Below are 22,486 nucleotides of genomic sequence, written 5' to 3'. Positions count from 1 at the left end.
TATCCAAATGATGCCACACCATATAACAGGGGCATGTGCTCCACTATGGTCATGGTAGCCTTATCTGTGATAGCCAGAAGTTGGAAATAGCCTAGATGTCCTACAACTGAAAGGATACAGAAAATGTAGTTCATTTGCATGATGGAATACTATTCATCTGTTAAGAACGAGAATGTCATGAATTTTTCAGGCAAATGAATTGAACTAGAAAATATCAGCCTGTGTGAGGTAACTTACAATACAAAAGGACATGCATGTTATATAATCAATAATAAATGGATATTAACCAAAAAAGTACAGAGTTCCTAGGATACAAACTACAGAACTCAAGAAGTTTAACAAATAGAAGGGCCCAAGTTAGGATGTTCAATCCCAACTGGAAGAGAGAAGAAAACAATCAAGGGAGACAGAGAGTGGGAGGGGGATGTGAGTGGGAGAGAGGGGAGGGAGAGGGGAAAAGGGGATCATTATCAGGTATGGTTTGCAAGGGTGATGGGGAGAGATAGGAAGAAGACCTGAGGGCAAGTACAATTAACAGAAGAAATACACAAACTTGAGGGGAGGGTGTTGGGATGTAGTGATAACCTCAGGAATGTACCAGAGATCTGGGAGGTGAGGGATTCTCAGGACTGAAAAGGAAGGACCTTACATGAAATGCCAACAGCGGAGAACTTGTAGAGTCTACCTCCAGGAGAAAGGCAGGACATCAAATGGAGGAATGGGGTTGCCATCCCACAGTCAAAAATTCTGACCCAAAATTGTTCCTGTCTCAAAGAACTGCATGGACAAAAATGGAGAAGAGACTGAGGGAAATATGGTTCAGTGACTGGCCCAACATCTCAAGGGGAGGTTTCAAGACCTGACACTATTACTGATGCTGTCTGTCATGAGCTTACAGACAGGAGCCTAATATGCTATCCTCTCAGGGGCCTAACAAAGAGCAGATAGATCTGACTGAGACAGATGCAGATACTTACATGCAACCAGTGGCCTGAAGACTTGGACCCCTGTGGTTGAATTAGTTAGGGAAAGGCTGAAAGAAGCTAAGGAAGAGGGTGACCCATAGGAAGACCAGCAGTCTCAACTAACCAGGACCCCTGAGATCTCTCAGAAACTGAGCCACCAATCTAGGCATCATAAATGAGCTGATCTAAGGTACTCGACACTTATATAGCTAGGACTGTCTGGTTTGGCCTCAGTGAGGGAAGAAAGGCCTAACCCTCAAGAGAAACTTAAGGCCCCATAGAAATTAATAAAAAAGCAATGAAACAAAGGAAAAAAAACAGCACCATGTCATGTCCCTTCACTATTTATTTCCTTGTGCTAAAACTTTAAACATTATTCAAAATGACTGGTTTATAAAATTCAACATTACTATTTATGATTAATAGTTTCATAACTCATGCCTCTATCTTTCAGAATTTTAAATATAAAATGAATGCATACCTAGGGGTGCAAATCAAGACAAAACACAACTGCAAACCTTCATGTGTGTATGTACACCTGGCCTCTTTTACTGACATATACCTTCTCCTTTATCTCTTCTACTCGTCTCAAAATCTATTAAAAGATAACACCCTAATTACCTTTTAATTCTTGTAACATTTATGTAATTAATTAAAACAACCTGTCTCTGAATTATCCTGCTCATCATGGATTGCAAACTATGTTCATTGATTGTAGTTGACAACATATTCCTATTCAAAATTTCTTTCATTTTGGTTTTCTTTATTTATTAAAAACTATTATTTGTATAGGGACTTATCTCAGTATGTAGCCCTGGCTCACCAGAAAAACACTGTGTAGAACAGGTTGTCTTTGAACTCACAAATACCCACCTTTCCTTCTCTCAAGTTGTCTGTTTAGAGAGATACAGGGCCATGCCCTGCAGTTGCTTTCCTTTTTATTATATATACCAATTGCACAAAATAACTGCTTCTGAGTATCCAATGTACTCACTTTCTGTTCTATGTATTTATTTATTTACTTTTATAGGCAGTCTCAGGCTTCCTAGGATGGCAACAAAGGCCCTTTGTTTCCAAGTTTGACCTTGAACTCCTGATCCTCCAGCAGCATCTTTGTAAATGCTGGATTAGAGGCATCTACCAACTCTTTCTAGTTCTTGTAATGCTGAACATCACACCCAAGGCTTTGTGAATATTCAGTAATTACTCTCCAAACAGGAGTTCAGCTGAGCATCCACTTCTTTCTACCAGTTTTGTGTGACTCTTGTTTTCTTAGGACCTGAAGATACATCATTAATATATTTATTGAGATCGCTGTAAAATGTAATACAGGCCCTTTTAGTAATAAACCTCCCATTTGCAAGTGACTTTTGTTTTGGATCTAAAATTTGTGTCTAAAATCTTTTGATAAGTCATTTGACCCAATATAAGACTTCTAAATGACAAGATATATTCTCCATTGATGTGGAAAACTACAGTTATTTCCTGTGTGTGATAATAAACTTTCTTCTGAAATTCTGCTACTTTAAATGAATTCCTCTGCCATCCATAGGATTCTGAGATTTCATGAAATGTCATGCTTTCAAAGATTATATGTTTGTTTACTGAACACTTTTTCCTGTAATATTGAAATTGTTTTATCAGAGAGATTCTGGGCATCCTTGCCTTCTGTGACATCAGTTCCCGAGAGACTCAGACTTGTCTTCTTATACTCAGCCCCGGTCCCAAAACATTCATCTCAAAGGAGGAACCTCATACTCTGATCAGAATTATATGCAGAAAATTCATGACATCTGTAAATTCTGGGGTGTTCTTCACATTTCTTCTTCTTTTCTTTTCAACAAAAGTCACTGAAAAACATAGACTGGCTTCAAACACACAATGTTCCAGCTTTAGTATTCAGTGTTGAGATTAACAGTTATGCCACATTTGTTTTTTGTTCCTTAGAAACATTATTGTGAACGTAGTAGCTGAAATTCCAGTATATCTTCAATTTGTATAGATGTAATTTTAACTTTTTCTGTTTTATCATCTCATAATTTACAAAATGTATGTGTGTGAAGGCATACTATGTTTTATTCCTTGGTTTAATCATTAAGAAGCTGAAGACTCAAAGTCACATTTCAGGAATATAATTCTCTCTCTGCTGAGAACATTTATTGGATATTTCATATCTACTTTAATGAAATCACATTATTTACTAATAATTTGTGTGTGTGTGTGAGTGTGTATGTGTGTGTGTATGAGTGTGTGAGTGTGTGTATGTGTGTGTGTCTGTGTGTATGTGTTTGTGTTTTGTGAGTCACAGGTAGAGGGAGAGGGAGAGGAAGAAGGAAGGAGAGAGAGATGTTATAGTCCTGAGGTCAGAAGAAACATTTCAAGATATGGTATTTTTCCATCTGCCATGTGAGTTCTCAGGGATTGAGCTCAGGTTCTCAGGCTTGGTAGCAAGTGTCTTTACTCACTGAGATATTTTATCAACTCACTTATGGGTTCTTTTTCATTTTTCTTCTTTGAATTTTATATTTACATTAATAGAAATGCTCTTTTAGTTGCCCAAATGGGAAGCCTGAATAGGATTCTAAATGTCTCCATATCTCAACAAGGTTATAACTCTCACCCTTTTAACACCACCTTTTCAAACCACCAAATACTTACGAAATTAACTTTAAATGTGACTTTTCACCCTCAGTTTCTCTTTTCTCTACTTTCCCCCTTGAACCCTTTTTTCTACACTATGTTGAAACTACTCCATTTAGATGAACATCTGACTTCAGCCCAAGCTCTGGATAGGCTGGGGCAGAAGGGTCATGTATTTGAGGCCATCTTGGGTTGTACAGCAAGACCTTATGCACCGAAACCAATACAAAATCAAATACTTCAACTACAGCAGCGTAGAGGATAAAACACAGCATATACCTTTCCAATTTTCCTATTTTTGTAGAGAAATTAATTTTGCACATTATGTGTTACGATCAAACCCTCCACTATTTTCCCTCCCCTCCAGTTCCTTCTTAACTCTCCCTCGTGGTGATTTTGTTTTGTTTTGTTTTGTTTTGTTTTTTTAATCAAACTATATATTTGCTTGGATATTCCACAATTTCTGTCTCTATATTCACTGCACAACTGAGAACATGTCAGAAGTAAGCTATTGATTTTCTTCTTGTTGGTCAGCCTTTACTGGATAGTCAGGCCACTGACATCCTTGATAACCACTCAACAGATTTAGTTTAGAATAATGCTCTTTTATTTTGTATCTAGAGAAAAAACAGGTGGTTAGTTGGGCTAAACATATTCTGGACACTCAAGTGACAAATTTTGGGTTATTTAAGAAATTGCAACTCTAAAAGTTACTGCTGTCCTTTGTTGTTGACACTTATGATTTTTCATGGCCCAGCGGTTAATGTAGAATTATAGTTAAATACACATATTAATAAGTCAAATTTACACTCACATCTATGTGACAATTTAAGAAAATTTGATTATGGATTCTACAAGGTAAATATAAGGTTTCTTTTAAAGTTAAGTTGTTTCTAGTGCATAGATACCTACATTTGCTATGTAGTTAGAGAGCACTATATGAGACTCTAAAACTTGTTGCATTTTTAAATTAAAGTGACAATAAATGTAGCATCTATACACATTATGCAAAAAAAGGCCAAGTAAAATATGTAAAAGAAAAAATTATACATATACATAACTTTTAACAATATGAATATTTTCTCTATATTTTTACTATAATAAAACACAGGAAATCATTTGCTATACTAATTTGAAGTATTTCTAAAGGTATCATTTTTATGTATTAACTTTTCAATAATTACAAAAATTACATACTTACTCCATGATAATTATGGAGGTAGGTATACCACAGAGAGTAGAAAAAATGGTTGCAGAAAAGAAAAAGGCAAAAAATAAAGGTAATGAAATACATTTGGTATTACATGTTCCAAAAACAGCATCAATATATTGACCTTCATCATCAACAGTTGTCAATCCTTGTTTAATGCAAGAACAATTGTAGTATACCTATTAACATCGATAATAAAAATAGTATTTCAGAAAAAGCTGGCATATAATAGCCTTACTAATATGAGAGTAAAAATTAAATAAATATTCAAGAGACATTTCCCAGGGTTTTGTTTCCTATTGCTTTTATACATTTTATTTAGTGATATTAAATTTCAATCATTTAATTTCTCCTTCCTTTTCTCTTCTCAAAGCCTTTCTTATGTTCATATTTCAAATTAATAACCTCTTTTCTGTTTTATATCCTGTTACACATATATACATACATACATATGTATTTATACATACATGCATATATGTAAATATATATTTACACACACACACACACACACACACACACACATATATATATATATTCAGCTTGCTCAGTCTGTATATTTTACGTACAGTTTTGGACTGATCATTTGGCATTGGATAACCATTTTGGTGTGCTCTTAATGGAGAAGTCTATTACTCTTGTTCTCAGTATTCCTTTAAGGAGATTCTGCTACATAGACTGGATGAATATTCTCATGCAAAACCTGCTCTACATTACTTATAAACTGAAAATTTGAGATATTTTACTTGCCAGTAAATCACATGTAGGTGTTTGTGGGTATACAATTGCAAATAAAGCAGATGTCTACAAATTTTAGAAATATTAGTCCCTTATGTAAGTTTCATTATTATTGGATGTCAATATATAGTAAAGGCAATTAGAGGTAATAAAATTATTCATTTCATTAATTAATTACATTTTATCTGAGATTTGAAGTATCGACATTAATATGACTATTACGAAAGACTGTGTAATTATGTTAAATATTTGTTTTGTGTATAATCATGATCAGAATTGATTTTTACTAAGCAGAGTAGAAACATTTTATCAGAGATTAAATTTTGTAAGAGCATTGAGAAACAATTGTAATCCAAACATTGGGGAGGAACAAACACACATAGCATGCATGAACGCAGGAAACATGCACCCATGCAAACACACACACACACACACACACACACACACACACACACACGACCTATTATTCCTCTAACCCCAGGTGAAAATAGGCCATCATTGAGATTCTCCCAACCAAATAAAAGGGACATATATATTTAGTGAAAAATTCTACAAGACTATCAAAGAGATGTCAACTCCCATACTCCTCAAATTATTGCCCAAAATGGAAATGGAAGGAACATAGACCAATTCATTTCTTTGAGTCTAGAGATATCCTGATAACAAAATCAGATAAAGACTCAAGAAAGAAAAAAAGAAAATTGGACACTAATTTTTCATGTGCAGATAGACATAAAAGTACTCAATAAAATACTTGCAAACTAAATTCAAGAACACATTAAAATGAACAAATATCATGATCAACTAGCCTTCATCCCAGAGATGTGAGTATGGTTGGACAAATCTCACTAGATGCCTAAAATACTTCACAAAATCCAACACTCTTTATAACAAAATATTTAGAGAGTTTGAGGATAAAAGAAACATACCTAAATATAACAAAGACAATTTATAGCAAGCCTATAGCCAACATCAAATTAAATGGACAGAAATTCAAAGCAATTTCAATAGAATCAAGAATAAGACAAGGTTGTGCACTCTCTTCTTAGTTATTCAATAGAATATTATAATCTTACCTAGAGCAATAATTCATAGAAGGAGATCAAGGATTACAAATTATAAAGGATGAAGTCAAAGTGTATGTATTTACAGATGGTATGATAGTATATGTCAGAAATCTGAAAAATTCCCCTAGCAAATTTCTATAGTTTGATAAACAATTTCAGCATAATATCTGGGTACAAAATTAATGAAGAGCCCTCCTATGTCCAAAATGACAAATAGGCTGAGAAAAAAAATCAGGGAGTCAACACCTTAAAATAGCCACAAACACTATTACATATATATATATATATATATATATATATATATATATATATATATATATGTGTGTGTATATATATATATATATACATATATATATATATATATGTAATATATATGAAAATATATATATGAAAATTTTATTAGTTATTTTCTTTTTTTCCAATTTTTTATTAGGTATTTTCTTCATTTATATTTCAAATGCTATCATGAAAGTCCCCTATACCCTCTCCCGCCCAAATCCCCTACACACCCACTCCCACTTCTTGGCTCTGGTGTTTCCCCTGTACTGGGGCATATAAAGTTTGCAAGAACAAGGGGACTCTCTTCCCAATAATGGCCAACTAGGCCATCTTCTGCTACATATGCAGCTAGAGACACAAGCTCTGGGGGTAATGGTTAGTTCATATTGTTGTTCTACCTAAAGGGTTGCAGATGCCTTCAGCTCCTTGGGTACTTTCTCTAGCTGCTCAATTGGGGGCCCTGTGTTCCATCCTATAGATGACTGTGAGCATCTACTTCTGTGTTTCCCAGGCACTGGCATAGCCTCACAAGAGACAGCTCTATCAGGGTCCTTTCAGCAAAAACTTTCTGGCATATGCAATAGTGTCTGGATTTGGTGGATGATTATGGGATGGATCCCCAGGTGGGGCAGTCTCTGGATGATCCATCCTTTCGTCTCAGCTCCAAACTTTGTCTCTGTAACTCCTTCCATGAGTATTTTGTTCCCTATTCTAAGAAGGGGCGAAGTATTCACACTTTGGTCTTTGTTCTTCTTGAGTTTCATGTGTTTTGCAAATTGTATCTTGGGTATTCTATTTTTGGTTGTGAGCCTAGCCTTTTAACGGCTGAGCCATCTCTCCAGCCCTATCTTGGGTATTCTAAGTTTCTGGGCTAATAACCACTTATCAGCGAGTCAATATTATGTGAGTTCTTTTGTGATTGGGTTACCTCACTCAGGATGATGCCCTCCAGATCCATCCACTTGCTTAGGAATTTCATAAATTCATTCTTTTTAATAGCTGAGTAGTACTCCATTGTGTAAATGTACCACATTTTCTGTATCCATTCCTCTGTTGAGGGACATCTGGGTTCTTTCCAGCTTCTGGCTATTATAAATAAGGCTGCTATGAACATAGCGGAGCATGTGTTCTTATTACCAGTTAGAACATTTCTGGATATATGCCCAGGAGAAGTATTGCTTGATCCTCTGGTAGTACTATGTCAAGTTTTCCGAGGAACTGCCAGACTGATTTCCAGAGTGGTTCTACCATCTTGCAATCTCACCAATGGAGGAGTGTTCCTCTTTCTCCACATTCTCCCTAGTATCTGTTGTCACATGAATTCTTGATCTTAGCCATTCTGACTGGTGTGAGGTGGAATCTAAGGGTTGTGTTGTTTTGCATTTCCATGATGATTAAGGATACTGAACATTTTTTTCAGGTCCTTCTCAACCATTCGATATTCCTCAGTTGAGAATTCTTTATTTAGTACCGTGCCCCATTTTTTAATGGCATTATTGGAATTTCTGGAGTCCATCTTCTTGAGTTCTTTATATATATTGGATATTAGTCTCTATTCTGATTTAGGATTGGTAAAGATCCTTTTCCAAATCTGTTGGTGGCATTTTTGTCTTATTGACGGTGTCTTTTGCCTTACAGAAGTTTTGCAATTTTATGAGATCCCATTTGTCGATTCTCAATCTTACAGCACAAGCCATTGCTATTCTATTCAGGAATTTTCCCCCTGTGCCCATAACTTTGAGACTTTTCCCCACTTTATCCTATATAAGTTTCAGTGTCTCTGGTTTTATGTGGAGTTCCTTGATCCACTTAGATTTGACCTTAGTACAAGGAGAAAAGAAAGGATCAATTCACATTCTTCTACATGTTAACAACCAGTTGTGCCAGCACCATTTGTTGAAAATGCTGTCTTTTTTCCACTGGATGGTTTTAGATCACTTGTCAAATATCAAGTAACCATAGGTGTATGGGTTCATTTCCGGGTCTTCAATTCTTTTTTTTTTTTTTTTTTTTTTAAATCATCACAATTGCTCTGTAGTAGAGCTTGAGGTCAGGCATGGTCATTCCACCAGAGATTCTTTTATCATTGAGAAGAGTTTCTGCTACCATACGTTTTTTGTTATTTCAGATGAATTTGCAAATTACCTTTTCTAATTCGCTGAAGAATTGAGTTGGAATTTTGATGGGGATTGCATTGAATCTGTAGATTGCTTTCAGCAAGATAGCCATTTTTACTATATTGATCCTGCCAATCCATGAGCATGGGAGATCTTTCCATCTTCTGAGATCTTCTTTAATTTCTTTCTTTAGAGACTTGAAGTTCTTATCATACAGATCTTTCACTTCCTTAGAGTCACACCAAGGTATTTTATATTATTTGTGACTATTGTGAAGGGTTTTGTTTCCCTAACTTTTTCTCATCCTGTTTATCCTTTGTGTAAAAGCCATTGATTTGCTTGAGTTAATTTTATATCCAGCTACTTCACTGAGGCTGTTTAGAAGGTTTAGGAATTCTCTGGTGGAATTTTTAGGGTCACTTATATATACTATCATATCATCTGCAAATAGTAATATTTTGACTTCTTCCTTTCCAATTTGGATCCTCTTGACCTCCTTTTGCTGTATAATTGCTCTGGCTAGGACTTCAAGTACTATATTGAATAGGTAGGGAAAAAGTGGGCAGCCTTGTCTAGTCCCTGATTTTAGTGGGATTGCTTCCAGTGTCTCTCCATTTACTTTGATGTTGGCTACTAGTTTGCTGTAGATTATTTTTTTTATTGAATTCTTCATCTTTCCAAGACTTTTATCATGAATGGGTGTTGGATTTTGTCAAATGCTTTCTCAGCATTTAAGGAGATGATCATGTGGCTTTTGTCTTTGAGTTTGTTTATATAGTGGATTACGTTGATGGATTTCTTTTTTTTTTAAATATTTTTTATTACATATTTTCCTCAATTACATTTCCAATGCTATCCAAAAGTCCCCCATACCCTCCCCCCCACTTCCCTACCCACCCATTCCCATTTTTCTTGGCCCTGGCGTTCCCCTGTACTGGGGCATGTACAGTTTGCATGTCCAATGGGCCTCTCTTTCCAGTGATGGCCGACTAGGCCATCTTTTGATACATATGCAGCTAGAGTCAAGAGCTCCGGCGTACTGGTTAGTTCATAATGTTGTTCCACCTATAGGGTTGCAGATCCCTTTAGCTCCTTGGGTACTTTCTCTAGCTCCTCCATTGGGAGCCCTGTGATCCATCCAATAGCTGACTGTGAGCATCCACTTATGTGTTTGCTAGGCCCCGGCATAGTCTCACAAGAGACAGCTACATCTGGGTCCTTTCGATAAAATCTTGCTAGTGTAAGCAATAGTGTCAGCGTTTGGAAGCTGATTATGGGGTGGATCCCTGGATATGGCAGTCTCTAGATGGTCCATCCTTTAGTCTCAGCTCCAATCTTTGTCTCTGTAAATCTTTCCATGGGTGTTTTGTTCCCAATTCTAAGGAGAGGAATAGTGTCCACACTTCAGTCTTCATTCTTCTTGAGTTTCATGTGTTTAGCAAATTGTATCTTATATCTTGGGTATCCTAGGTTTTGGGCTAATATCCACTTATCAGTGAGTACATATTGTGTGAGTTCCTTTGTGAATGTGTTACCTCACTCAGGATGATGCCCTCCAGGTCCATCCATTTGGCTAGGAATTTCATAAATTCATTCTTTTTAATAGCTGAGTAGTACTCCATTGTGTAAATGTACCACATTTTCTGTATCCATTCCTCTGTTGAGGGGCATCTGGGTTCTTTCCAGCTTCTGGCTATTATAAATAAGGCTGCTATGAACATAGTGGAGCATGTGTCCTACTTACCGGTTGGGACATCTTCTGGATATATGCCCAGGAGAGGTATTGCGGGATCCTCCCGTATTACTATGTCCAATTTTCTGAGGAACCGCCAGACTGATTTCCAGAGTGGTTGTAAAAGCCTGCAATCCCACCAACAATGGAGGAGTGTTCCTCTTTCTCCACATCCTCACCAGCATCTGCTGTCACCTGAATTTTTGATCTTAGCCATTCTGACTGGTGTGAGGTGGAATCTCAGGGTTGTTTTGATTTGCATTTCCCTGATGATTAAGGATGTTGAACATTTTTTCAGGTGCTTCTCTGCAATTCGGTACTCCTCAGGTGAGAATTCTTTGTTCAGGTCTGAGCCCCATTTTTTAATGGGGTTATTTGATTTTCTGAAGTCTACCTTCTTGAGTTCTTTATATATGTTGGATATTAGTACCCTATCTGATTTAGGATAGGTAAAGTTCCTTTCCCAATCTGTTGGTGGTCTTTTTGTCTTATTGACGGTGTCTTTTGCCTTGCAGAAGCTTTGGAGTTTCATGAGGTCCCATTTGTCAATTCTCGATCTTACAGCACAAGCCATTGCTGTTCTATTCAGAAAATTTTCCCCTGTGCCCATATCTTCGAGGCTTTTCCCCACTTTCTCCTCTATAAGTTTCAGTGTCTCTGGTTTTATGTGAAGTTCCTTGATCCACTTAGATTTGACCTTAGTTCAAGGAGATAGGTATGGATTGATTCGCATTCTTCTACATGTTAACAACCAGTTGTGCCAGCACCATTTGTTGAAAATGCTGTCTTTCTTCCACTGGATGGTTTTAGCTCCCTTGTCAAAGATCAAGTGACCATAGGTGTGTGGGTTCATTTCTGGGTCTTCAATTCTATTCCATTGGTCTACTTGTCTGTCATTATACCAGTACCATGCAGTTTTTATCACAATTGCTCTGTAGTACATCTTTCGGTCAGGCATGGTGATTCCACCAGAGGTTCTTTTATCCTTGAGAAGAGTTTTTGCTATCCTAGGTTTTTTGTTATTCCAGATGAATTTGCAGATTGCTTTTTCTAATCTGTTGAAGAATTGAGTTGGAATTTTGATGGGGATTGCATTGAATCTGTAGATTGCTTTTGGCAAGATAGCCATTTTAACAATGTTGATCCTGCCAATCTATGAGCATGGGAGATCTTTCCATCTTCTGAGATCTTCTTTAATTTCTTTCTTCAGAGATTTGAAGTTTTTATCATACAGATCTTTCACTTCCTTAGTTAGAGTCACGCCAAGATATTTTATATTATTTGTGGCTATTGAGAAGGGTGTTGTTTCCCTAATTTCTTTCTCAGCCTGTTTATTCTTTGTGTAGAGAAAGGCCATTTACTTGTTTGAGTTAATTTTATATCCAGCTACTTCACCGAGCTGTTTATCAGGTTTAGGAGTTCTCTGGTGGAATTTTTAGGGTCACTTATATATACTATCATATCATCTGCAAAAAGTCATATTTTGACTTCCTCTTTTCCAGTTTGTATCCCCTTGATCTCCTTTTGTTGTCGAATTGCTCTGGCTAATACTTCAAGTACTATGTTGAAGAGGAAGGAGAAAATGGGCAGCCTTTTCTAGTCCCTGATTTTAATGGGATTGTTTCCAGCTTCTCTCCATTTACTTTGATGTTGGCTACTGGTTTGCTGTAGATTGCTTTTATCATGTTTAGGTATGGGCCTTGAATTCCTGATCTTTCCAAGACTTTTATCATGAATGGGTTTTGGATCTTGTCAAATGCTTTTTCTGCATCTAATGAGATGATCATGTGGTTTTTGTCTTTGAGTTTGTTTATATAATGGATTACATTGATGGATTTTCATATATTAAAGCATCCCTGCATCCCTGGAATAAAACCTATTTGGTCAGGATGGATGATTGCTTTAATGTGTTCTTGGATTTGGTTAGTGAGAATTTTATTGAGGATTTTTGCATCGATATTCATAAGAGAAATTGGTCTGAAGTTCTCTATCTTTGTTGGATCTTTCTGTGGCTTAGGTATCAGAGTAATTGTGGCTTCATAGAATGAGTTGGGTAGAGTACCTTCTACTTCTATTTTGTGAAATAGTTTATGCAGAATTGGAATTAGATCTTCTTTGAAGATCTGATAAAATTCTGCACTAAACCCGTCTGGTCCTGGGCTTTTTTTGGCTGGGAGACGATTAATAACTGCTTCTATTTCTTTAGGGGATATGTGACTGTTTAGATAGTTAACTTGATCCTGATTTAACTTTGGTACCTGGTATCTGTCCAGAAATTTGTCCATTTTGTCTAGGATTTCCAGTTCTGTTGAGTATAGCCTTTTGTAGAAGGATCTGATGGTGTTTTGGATTTCTTCAGGATCTGTTATGTCTCCCTTTTCAGTTCTTATTTTGTTAATTAGGATTTTGTCCCTGTGCCCTCTAGTGAGTCTAGCTAAGGGTTTATCTATCTTGTTGATTTTCTCAAAGAACCAACTCCTCGTTTGGTTAATTCTTTGAATAGTTCTTCTTGTTTCCACTTGGTTGATTTCACCCCTGAGTTTGATTATTTACTGCCGTCTACTCCTCTTGGGTGAATCCTTTTTTTCTAGAGCTTTTAGATGTGTTGTCAAGCTGCTAGTGTGTGCTTTCTCCAGTTTCTTCTTGGAGGCACTCAGAGCTATGAGTTTCCCTCTTAGAAATGTTTTCATTGTGTCCCATAGGTTTGGGTAAACCATCCCTGCATCCCTGGAATGAAGCCTATTTGGTCATGATGCATGATTATTTTTATGTGTTCTTTGATTCAGTTAGCAAGAATTTTATTGAGTATATTTGCATCGATATTCATAAGGGAAATTGGTCAGAATTTCTCTATCTTTGTTGGGTCTTTATGTGGTTTAGGTATCAGAGTAATTGTGGCTTTGTAGAATGAATTGGGTAGAGTACCTTCTGTTTCTATTTTGTGGAATAGTTTGAGAAGAACTACTGGCGTTCCCCTGTACTGAGGCAAATAAAGTCTGCATGACCAATGGGCCTCTCATTCCACTGATGGCCGACCAGGCCATCTTCTGATCCATATGCAGCTAGAGACATGAGCTCTGGGGGGGGGGGGTACTGGTTAGTTCATATTGTTGTTCCACCTATAGGGTTGCAGATCCCCCCAGCTCCCTAGGTACTTCCTCCAGCTCCTCCATTGGGGGCCCTGTGATCCATCCAATAGATGACTGTGAGCATCCACTTCTGTGTTTGCTAGGCCCCTGCATAGCCTCACAAGACACAGCTATTTCTGGGTCCTTTCGGCAAAATCTTTCTAGTGTATGCAATGGTGTCAGTGTTTGGAATCTGATTTTGGATGGATCCCCGGGTATGGCAGCCTTTAGATGGTACATCCTTTCATCTCAGCTTCAAACTTTGTCTCTGTACATACTTCCATAGGTGCCTTACTCCCATGTCCAAGCTGGGGCAAAGTATCCACACCTTGGTCTTCATTCTTCCTGAGCTTCATGTGTTTTGCAAATTGTATCTTATATCTTGGGTATTCTAAGTATCTGGGCTAATATCCACTTATCAGTCAGTATATATCATGTGAGTTCTTTCATGATTGAGTTACCTCACTCAGGATGATGCCCTCCAGGTCCATTCATTTGCCTAGGAATTTCATAAATTCATTCTTTTTAATAGCTGAGTAGTACTCCATTGTGTAAATGTACCACATTTTCTGTATCCATTCCTCTGTTGAGGGGCATCTGGGTTCTTTCCAGCTTCTGGCTATTATAAATAATGCTGCTATGAACATAGTGGAGCTTGTGTCCTTCTTACCGGTTGGAACCTCTTCTGGATATATGCCCAGGAGAGGTATTGAGGGATCCTCCTGTAGTACTATGTCCAATTTTCTAAGGAACTGTCAGACTGATTTCCAGAGTGGTTGTACAAGCTTGCAATCCCTCCAACAATGGAGGTGTGTTCCTCTTTCTCCACATCCTCACCAGCATCTGCTGTCACCTGAATTTTTGATCTTAGCCATTCTGACTGGTGTGAGGTGGAATCTCTGGGTTGTTTTAATTTGCATTTCCCTGATGATTAAAGATGTTGAACATTTTTTCAGGTGCTTCTCTGCCCTTCGGTATTCCTCGGGTGAGAAATCTTTGTTCAGTTCTGAGCCACATTTTTTAATGGGGTTATTTGATTTTATGGAGTCTACCTTCTTGAGTTCTTTATATATATTGGATATTAGTCCCCTGTCTGATTTGGGATAGGTAAAGATCCTTTCCCAATCTGTTGGTGGTCTTTTTGTCTTATTGACAGTGTCTTTTGCCTTGCAGAAGCTTTGCAATTTTATGAGGTCCCATTTGTCAATTCTAGATATTATAGTACAAGCCATTGCTGTTCTATTCAAGAAATTTTCCCCTGTGCCATTATCTTCAAGGTAAAAATTTCCCTACTTTCTCCTCTATAAGTTTCAGTGTCTCTGGTTTTAATCCACTTATTTTTGACCTTAATACAAGGAAATAGGAATGGGTCAATTACCATTCTTCTACATGATAATCACCAGTTGTGCCAGCAGCATTTGTTGAAAATGCTGTCTTTTTTCCACTGGATGGTTTTAGCTCCCTTGTCAACATCAAGTGACCATAGGTGTGTGGGATCATTTCTAGGTCTTCAATTCTATTCCATTGGACTACGTGTCTGTTGCTATACCAGTACCATAAAGTTTTTAATCACAATTGCTCTGTAGTACAGCTTTAGGTCAGGCCTGGTGATTCCACCAGAAGTTCTTTTATCCTTGAGAAGAGTTTTTGCTATGCTAGGTTTTTTTGTTGTTCCAGATAAATTTGCAGATTTCTCTTTCTAATTTGTTGTCTCATCCCTGATTTTAGTGGGATTGCTTCCAGCTTTTTGAGTTTGTTTATATAATGTTTTATGTTGATGGATTTCCATATATTAAACCATACCTGAATCCCTGGAATGAAACCTACTTGGTCAGGATGGATGATCATATTGATGTGTTCTTAGATTCGGTTAGCGAGAATTTTATTGAGTATTTTTGCATCGATATTCATAAGGGAAATTGGTCTGAAGTTCTCTATCTTAGTTGGGTCTTTATGTGGTTTAGGTATCAGAGTAATTGTGGCTTCATAGAATGAGTTGGGTAGAGTACATTCTGCTTCTATTTTGTGGAATAGTTTGTGAAGAACTAGAATTAGATCTTCTTTGAAGGTCTGATAGAACTCCGCACTAAACCCATGTGATACTGGGCTTTTTTTGGTTGGGAGACTATTAATGACTGCTTCTATTTTTTTTAGGGCATTTGGACTGTTTAAATTATTAACCTGATCCTGTTTTAACTTTGGTACCTGGTATCTGTCTAAAATTTTATCCATTTCATCCAGGTTCTCCAGTTTTGTTGAGTATAGCCTTTTGTAGAAGGATCTGATGTTGTTTTGGATTTCTTCAGGATCTGTTGTTATTTCTCCCCTTTCATTTCTGATTTTGTTAATTAGGATGCTATCCCTGTGCCCTTTAGTTTGTCTGGCTAAGTGTTTATATATCTTCTTGATTTTCTCAAAGAACCAGCTCCTCATTTGGTTGATTCTCTGCATAGTTCTTCCTGTTTCTACTTGTTTGATTTTGCCCCTGAGTTTGATTATTTCCTGTTGTCTACTCCTCTTGGGTGAATTTGCTTCCTTTTGTTCTAGAGCTTTTAGGTGTGTTGTCAAGCTGCTAGTGTGTGCTCTCTCTAGTTTCTTTTTGGAGGCACTCAGAGCTATGAGTTTTCCTCTTAGAAATTCTTTCATTTTGTCCCATAAGTTTGGGTACATTGTGGCTTCATTTTCATTAAACTCTAAAAAGTCTTTAATTTCTTTCCTTATTTCTTCCTTAACCAAAGTATCATTGAGAAGAGTGTTGTTCAGTTTCCACGTGAATGTTGGCTTTCTATTATTTTTTTTGTTATTGAAGATCAGCCTTAGTCCATGGTGATATGATAGGATGCATGGGACAATTTCAATATTTTTGTATCTGTTGAGGCCTGCTTTGTGACCAATTATATGGTCAGTTTTGGAGGTAACCTGAGGAGCTGAGAAGAAGGTATATCCTTTGTTTTAGGATAAAATGTTTTGTAGATATCTGTTAGATCCATTTTTTTTTCATAACTTCTGTTAGTTTCACTGTGTCCCTGTTTAGTTTCTGTTTCCATGATCTGTCCATTGGTAAAAGTGGTGTGTTGAAGTCCCCCACTATTATTGTGTGAGGTGCAATGTGTGCTTTGAGCTTTACTAAAGTTTCTTTAATGAATGTGGCTGCCCTTGTATTTGGAGCATAGATATTCAGAATTGAGAGTTCCTCTTGGAGGATTTTACCTTTGATGAGTATGAAGTGTCCCTCCTTGTCTTTTTTGATAACTTCGGGTTCGAAGTCGATTTTATTAGATATTAGAATGGCTACTCCAGCTTGTTTCTTCAGACAATTTGCTTGGAAAATTGTTTTCCAGCCTTTCATTCTGAGGTAGTGTCTATCTTTTTCCCAGAGATGTGTTTCCTGTAAGCAGCAAAATGTTGGGCCCTGTTTGTGCAGCCAGTCTGTTAGTCTATGTCTTTTTATTGGGGAGTTGAGTCCATTGATATTAAGAAGTCAAAATATGACTTTTTGCAGATGATATGATAGTATATATAGGTGACCCTAAAAATTCCACCACAGAACTCCTAAGCATGATAAACAGCTTCAGTGAAGTAGCTGGATATAAAATTAACTCAAACAAGTCAATGGCCTTTCTCTACACAAAGAATAAACAGGCTGAGAAAGAAATTAGGGAAACAACACCCTTCTCAATAGCCACAAATAATATAAAATACCTAGGCATGACTCTAACAAAGGAAGTGAAAGATCTGTATGAAAAGAATTTCATGTCTCTGAAGAAAGAAATTAAAGAAGATCTCAGAAGATGGAAAGATCTCCCATGCTCATGGATCGGCAGGATCAATATAGTAAAAATGGCTATCTTGCCAAAAGCAATCTACAGATTCAATGCAATCCCCATCAAAATTCCAACTCAATTCTTCAACGAATTAGAAAGGGCAATCGGCAGATTCATCTGAAATAACAAAAAACCTAGGATAGCAAAAACTCTTCTCAAGGATAAAAGAACCTCTGGTGGAATCACCATGCCTGACCGAAAGATGTACTACAGAGCAATTGTGATAAAAACTGCATGGTACTGGTATAATGACAGACAAGTAGATCAAGGGAATAGAATTGAAGACCCAGAGATGAACCCACACACCTCTGGTCACTTGATCTTTGACAAGGGAGCTAAAACCATCCAGTGGAAAAAAGACAGCATTTTCAACAAATGGTGCTGGCACAACTGGCTGTTATCATGTAGAAGATTTCGAATTGATCCAGTTCTATCTCCTTGTACTAAGGTCAAATCTAAGTGGATTAAGGATCTCCACATAAAACCAGAGACACTGAAACTTATAGAGGAGAAAGTAGGGAAAAGCCTCGAAGATATGGGTACAGGGGAAAAATTCCTGAATAGAACAGCAATGGCTTGTGCTGTAAAATCGAGAATCGATAAATGGGACCTCATAAAATTGCAAAGCTTCTGCAAGGCAAAAGACACCGTCAATAAAACAAAAAGACCACCAACAGATTGGGAAAGGATCTTTACCTATCCCAAATCGGACAGGGGACTAATATCCAATATATATATAAAGAACTCAAGAAGGTAGACTCCATAAAATCAAATAACCCCATTAAAAAATGTGGCTCAGAACTGAACAAAGATTTCTCACCCGAGGAATACCGAAGGGCAGAGAAGCACCTGAAAAAATGTTCAACATCTTTAATCATCAGGGAAATGCAAATCAAAACAACCCTGAGATTCCACCTCACACCAGTCAGAATGGCTAAGATGAAAAATTCAGGTGACAGCAGATGCTGGTGAGGATGTGGAGAAAGGGGAACACTCCCCCATTGTTGGTGGGATTGCAAGCTTGTATGACCACTCTGGAAATCAGTCTGCTGGTTCCTCAGAAAATTGGACATAGTACTACCCGAAGATCCAGCAATACCTTTTCTGGGCATATATCCAGAAGATGCCCCAACTGATAAGAAGGACACATGCTCCACTATGTTCATAGCAGCCTTATTTATAATAGCCAGAAGCTGGAAAGAACCCAGATGCCCCTCAACAGAGGAATGGATACAATAAAATGTGGTACATTTACACAATGGAGTACTACTCAGCTATTAAAAAGAATGAATTTATGAAATTCCTAGCCAAATGGATGGACCTGGAGGGCATCATCCTGAGTGAGGTAACCCAATCACAAAGGAACTCTCACAATATGTACTCACTGATAAGTGGATATTAGCCCAGAAACTTAGGATACCCAAGATATAAGATATAATTTGCTAAAAACATTAAACTCAAGAGAACGAAGACTAAAGTGTGGACACTTTGCCCCTTCTTAGAATAGGAAACAAAACACCCATGGAAGGAGTTACAGAGACAAAATCTGGAAGTGTGACGAAAGGATGGACTATCTAGTGATTGCCATATCCAGAGATCCATCCCATGATCAGCTTCCAAACGCTGACACCATTGTATACACTAGCAAGATATTGCTGAAAGGACCCAGATATAGCTGTCTCTTGTGAGACTATGCCAGGGCCTAGCAAACACAGAAGAGGATGCTCACAGTCAGCTATTGAATGGACCACAGGGCCCCCAATGGAGGAACTAGAGAAAGCACCCAAGGAACTAAAGTGAACTACAACCCTATAGGTGGAACAACAATATGAACTAAGCAGTACCCCGGAGCTCTTGTCTCTAGCTGCATATGTATCAAAAGATGGCCTAGTCGGCCATCACTGCAAAGAGAGGCCCATTGGACTTGCAAACTTTATATGCCCCAGTACAGGGGAATGCCAGGGCCAAAAAGGGGGAGTGGGTGGGTAGGGGAGTAGGGGGGTTATGGGGGACTTTTGGTATAGCATTGGAAATGTAAATGAGCTAAATACCTAATAAAAAATGGAAAAAAAAACCAACAGAGTATAGCTATAATAGTCCTAAAAAATGAAGGAACTACTGGAGGTAGCTCTATCTATGATTTTAATTGTACTACAGAGCTATAGAAACATAAACTGTATGCTTTTGGTATAAGAAAGACCCATTGATCAATGGAATCAAATTGAAGACCCAGACATGAATCCAAACAATTACAAAAACCTTATTTTTGACACAGTAGCCAGAAATACACACTGGAAAAATCAAAGAACCATCAATGAATGTTCCAAGTGGATCAAAGATCCATACATAAACCAAGACACATTACATCTGATAAAAGAAAAATGGAACATCCTTGAATGCATTGATACAGGAGACGACATTCTGAACCGAACACTGATAGTGTGGACACTTAGATCATCAGTTAATAAATGGCACCTCAGGTAACCAAAACATTTGTGTATGAAAACGGAAACCAAAAAGTAGAAGCCTACAGAATTTTAAGAGATTTTTTATTAACTCCACATCTAATAAAGTTCTACTATTCAAAATACATAAGATACTCAATTAGGTTTAAAAACCAAAATAATTCAATTAAAAATGTTGTACACATCTAAACAGATAATTTTCAGTAAAGGAATCTCGAACGGCTGAGATATACATAAAGAAATGTTCAAGATTCTTAGCCATTGGGGAAATGCATATCAAAACAACTATGAAATTTCATCTCTCCCAATCACTAAAAGGAATAATACAAAAAGGATGCTCCAGCCTACCACAGGGAAAATTGCTCAACTATGTTCATTGTGGGTTTATACATAATAGCCAGATATTGCAACTAAGCTAGTTAATACTCAACAGAATAAAGGATATGTGGCACATTTACACAATGGAGTATGTATTTCTCAGCAGTTAAAAAAGGTGACATCATGAAATTTGTTGGCAAATGAAAAGTACTAAAAATACATGTGTGAGGTAACCTATACAAGATGGAGAAGCATGTTGTGTACTAATTTATAAGTGGATATTAGCATTAAGTAAATGACAATCAAGCTACAATTCACAGACCTTAAAAGTTTAGATAAAATTGGAACTCTAACACAGATTCATTGATCTCCTTGGGAAGGAGAAAGAAAAGATACTTGTTTGTAAACTGCCTGTAGAAGAAGACAGGATCAAGAGGAATCAGATGGGAAGGGAGTGAAAGAAGAGTTTTGGCGAGACAAAACTAAAAATCGGGAGCATTGGGGGTGTTATTGAAATAGTCCAGTGGAGGATTATTGGAATCTGTGAGGATGACCTTAGTGGCAACTGCTAGTAATGGAGGATATGGTATCTGATCAAATACCATTATGCATAAGCAGGCATCCTTAACATGTGCACACATACACAAAACCACACACACACACACACACACACACACACACACACACAAACCAGGTACATACATCAAACTATGCATACACACAAAATTAAAATAATAGTGCCTCATAAATTTATATAAGTGGTAGAATAGGCAATTGCTCTCTACAACAGAACAAGGACTAAGAAAAAAGAAATTAGTTTTGAGTAGTGTCAGAATTACTGGAAGAAAGAAGGTTCAAGTCACTGCCATGAGATAAGTAATGAGTTTTGAGCACATTCAATTCACTTAATTTATATTTCTCCCATTTATGTGAGTTCTCTATAGCTTGTAGTTTTCTATAATGTCAGATATATATAGTAAGTTCTGGTGCAGAATCAAAAAAATTGGGAACTGGGTGGGGATGTAGCTCAGTAGTAGAGCACTGGCTTTGCAAACCTCCATTTTAAAAAGTCATCTCCATATCTGACTTGCAGTGGAGCAAAATAGGAAATATCAGTAAAATGTAGAGTAGGCATTTTGAATCGCAGCTGAAGGGACATTTGAAAGAAAGGTGACTCACAGGATAACACCGGGCAAGCTGTTGTTGTGTGAAAGATTGTGATCAAACTTCAGTGAATGCTGCTGAAGGGGAATTTGGTAAACAAAAATTAGGTTTTATTTCCATGTGGTTAAAATTAAAAGCAAGGAAAACTAAGCAAAATTTTAGAGACCTACATGTAAAGTCTAGACACCATGTGCAAATTGTGAATTTTACTAGAGGAGAAGAAACAACAAGAAGATCTCTACCTTTTCTTTCCTTAGGCGTTTAGAAGCATGGCACCCTGCAAAGCAGGGAGAGAAATATTGTTTGTCATCTCGTCCACATACAGAATTATAGGCAGAAGTTGTACAACCACATTTCTCATTGCATGGAGCTTTTAGGCTTCCAACCATACCAAATCTGTGACGTTGAGATTAAACACAATTATAATACCATTATTTAAATTGTTAATGTGTACATCAAGGTATCTACACAATTCATAAATATACATTTTGATTTTTTTCAAATATTTACTAAGGTATAGAAACATAATAAACACACATGAATGTACCAATTGATAGACCTGGAGCAATGACTTAGTTCTTAAGAATATATCCTGGTCTTTCAGAGGAGCAAAATCCCATTCCCAACATGCACATGCCAGTTCACACCATCTATAACTCCAATTCCAGGGAGTCTGATGCCCTCTTATGGTCTTGCTAGACAGGAGGCATACATATGGTGCATAAATAAACATGCTGGTGAATACTCAGTCACATAAACTGAACATAAATAAATCTTGAAATATGTACCATTTGAATTATTTTTATGCTGTAATAAAATTTTCACCAGAGCATTTAACAAAC

At 37.1% G+C, this 22,486-nt stretch overlaps 1 protein-coding gene across 3 annotated transcripts in view; it reads right to left on the bottom strand.

Moving 5' to 3' along the window:
* The window catches only part of Gm7135 (predicted gene 7135), a 132,788-nt gene that overhangs the window by 14,440 nt on the left and 95,862 nt on the right, over positions 1-22,486 (bottom strand). For 2 of the 3 annotated variants that reach the window (XM_981747.8, XM_011248120.2), the window contains exons 9-10: positions 21,887-22,040; positions 4,807-4,994 (exon numbers count right to left, since the gene is read on the bottom strand). In XM_981747.8, coding sequence (XP_986841.4) covers positions 4,807-4,994; positions 21,887-22,040 — 342 coding nt within the window. The remainder of the gene's footprint in view (positions 1-4,806; positions 4,995-21,886; positions 22,041-22,486) is intronic. The other variant, XM_006530007.2, reaches the window with a different exon arrangement.

Source organism: Mus musculus, chromosome 1, assembly GCF_000001635.26.
Source record: "Mus musculus strain C57BL/6J chromosome 1, GRCm38.p6 C57BL/6J".
In the NCBI taxonomy this organism is placed as follows: domain Eukaryota; kingdom Metazoa; phylum Chordata; class Mammalia; order Rodentia; family Muridae; genus Mus; species Mus musculus.
Note: the sequence above shows the minus strand (reverse complement) of the source record. Positions and strands in the feature narration are given on the sequence as shown.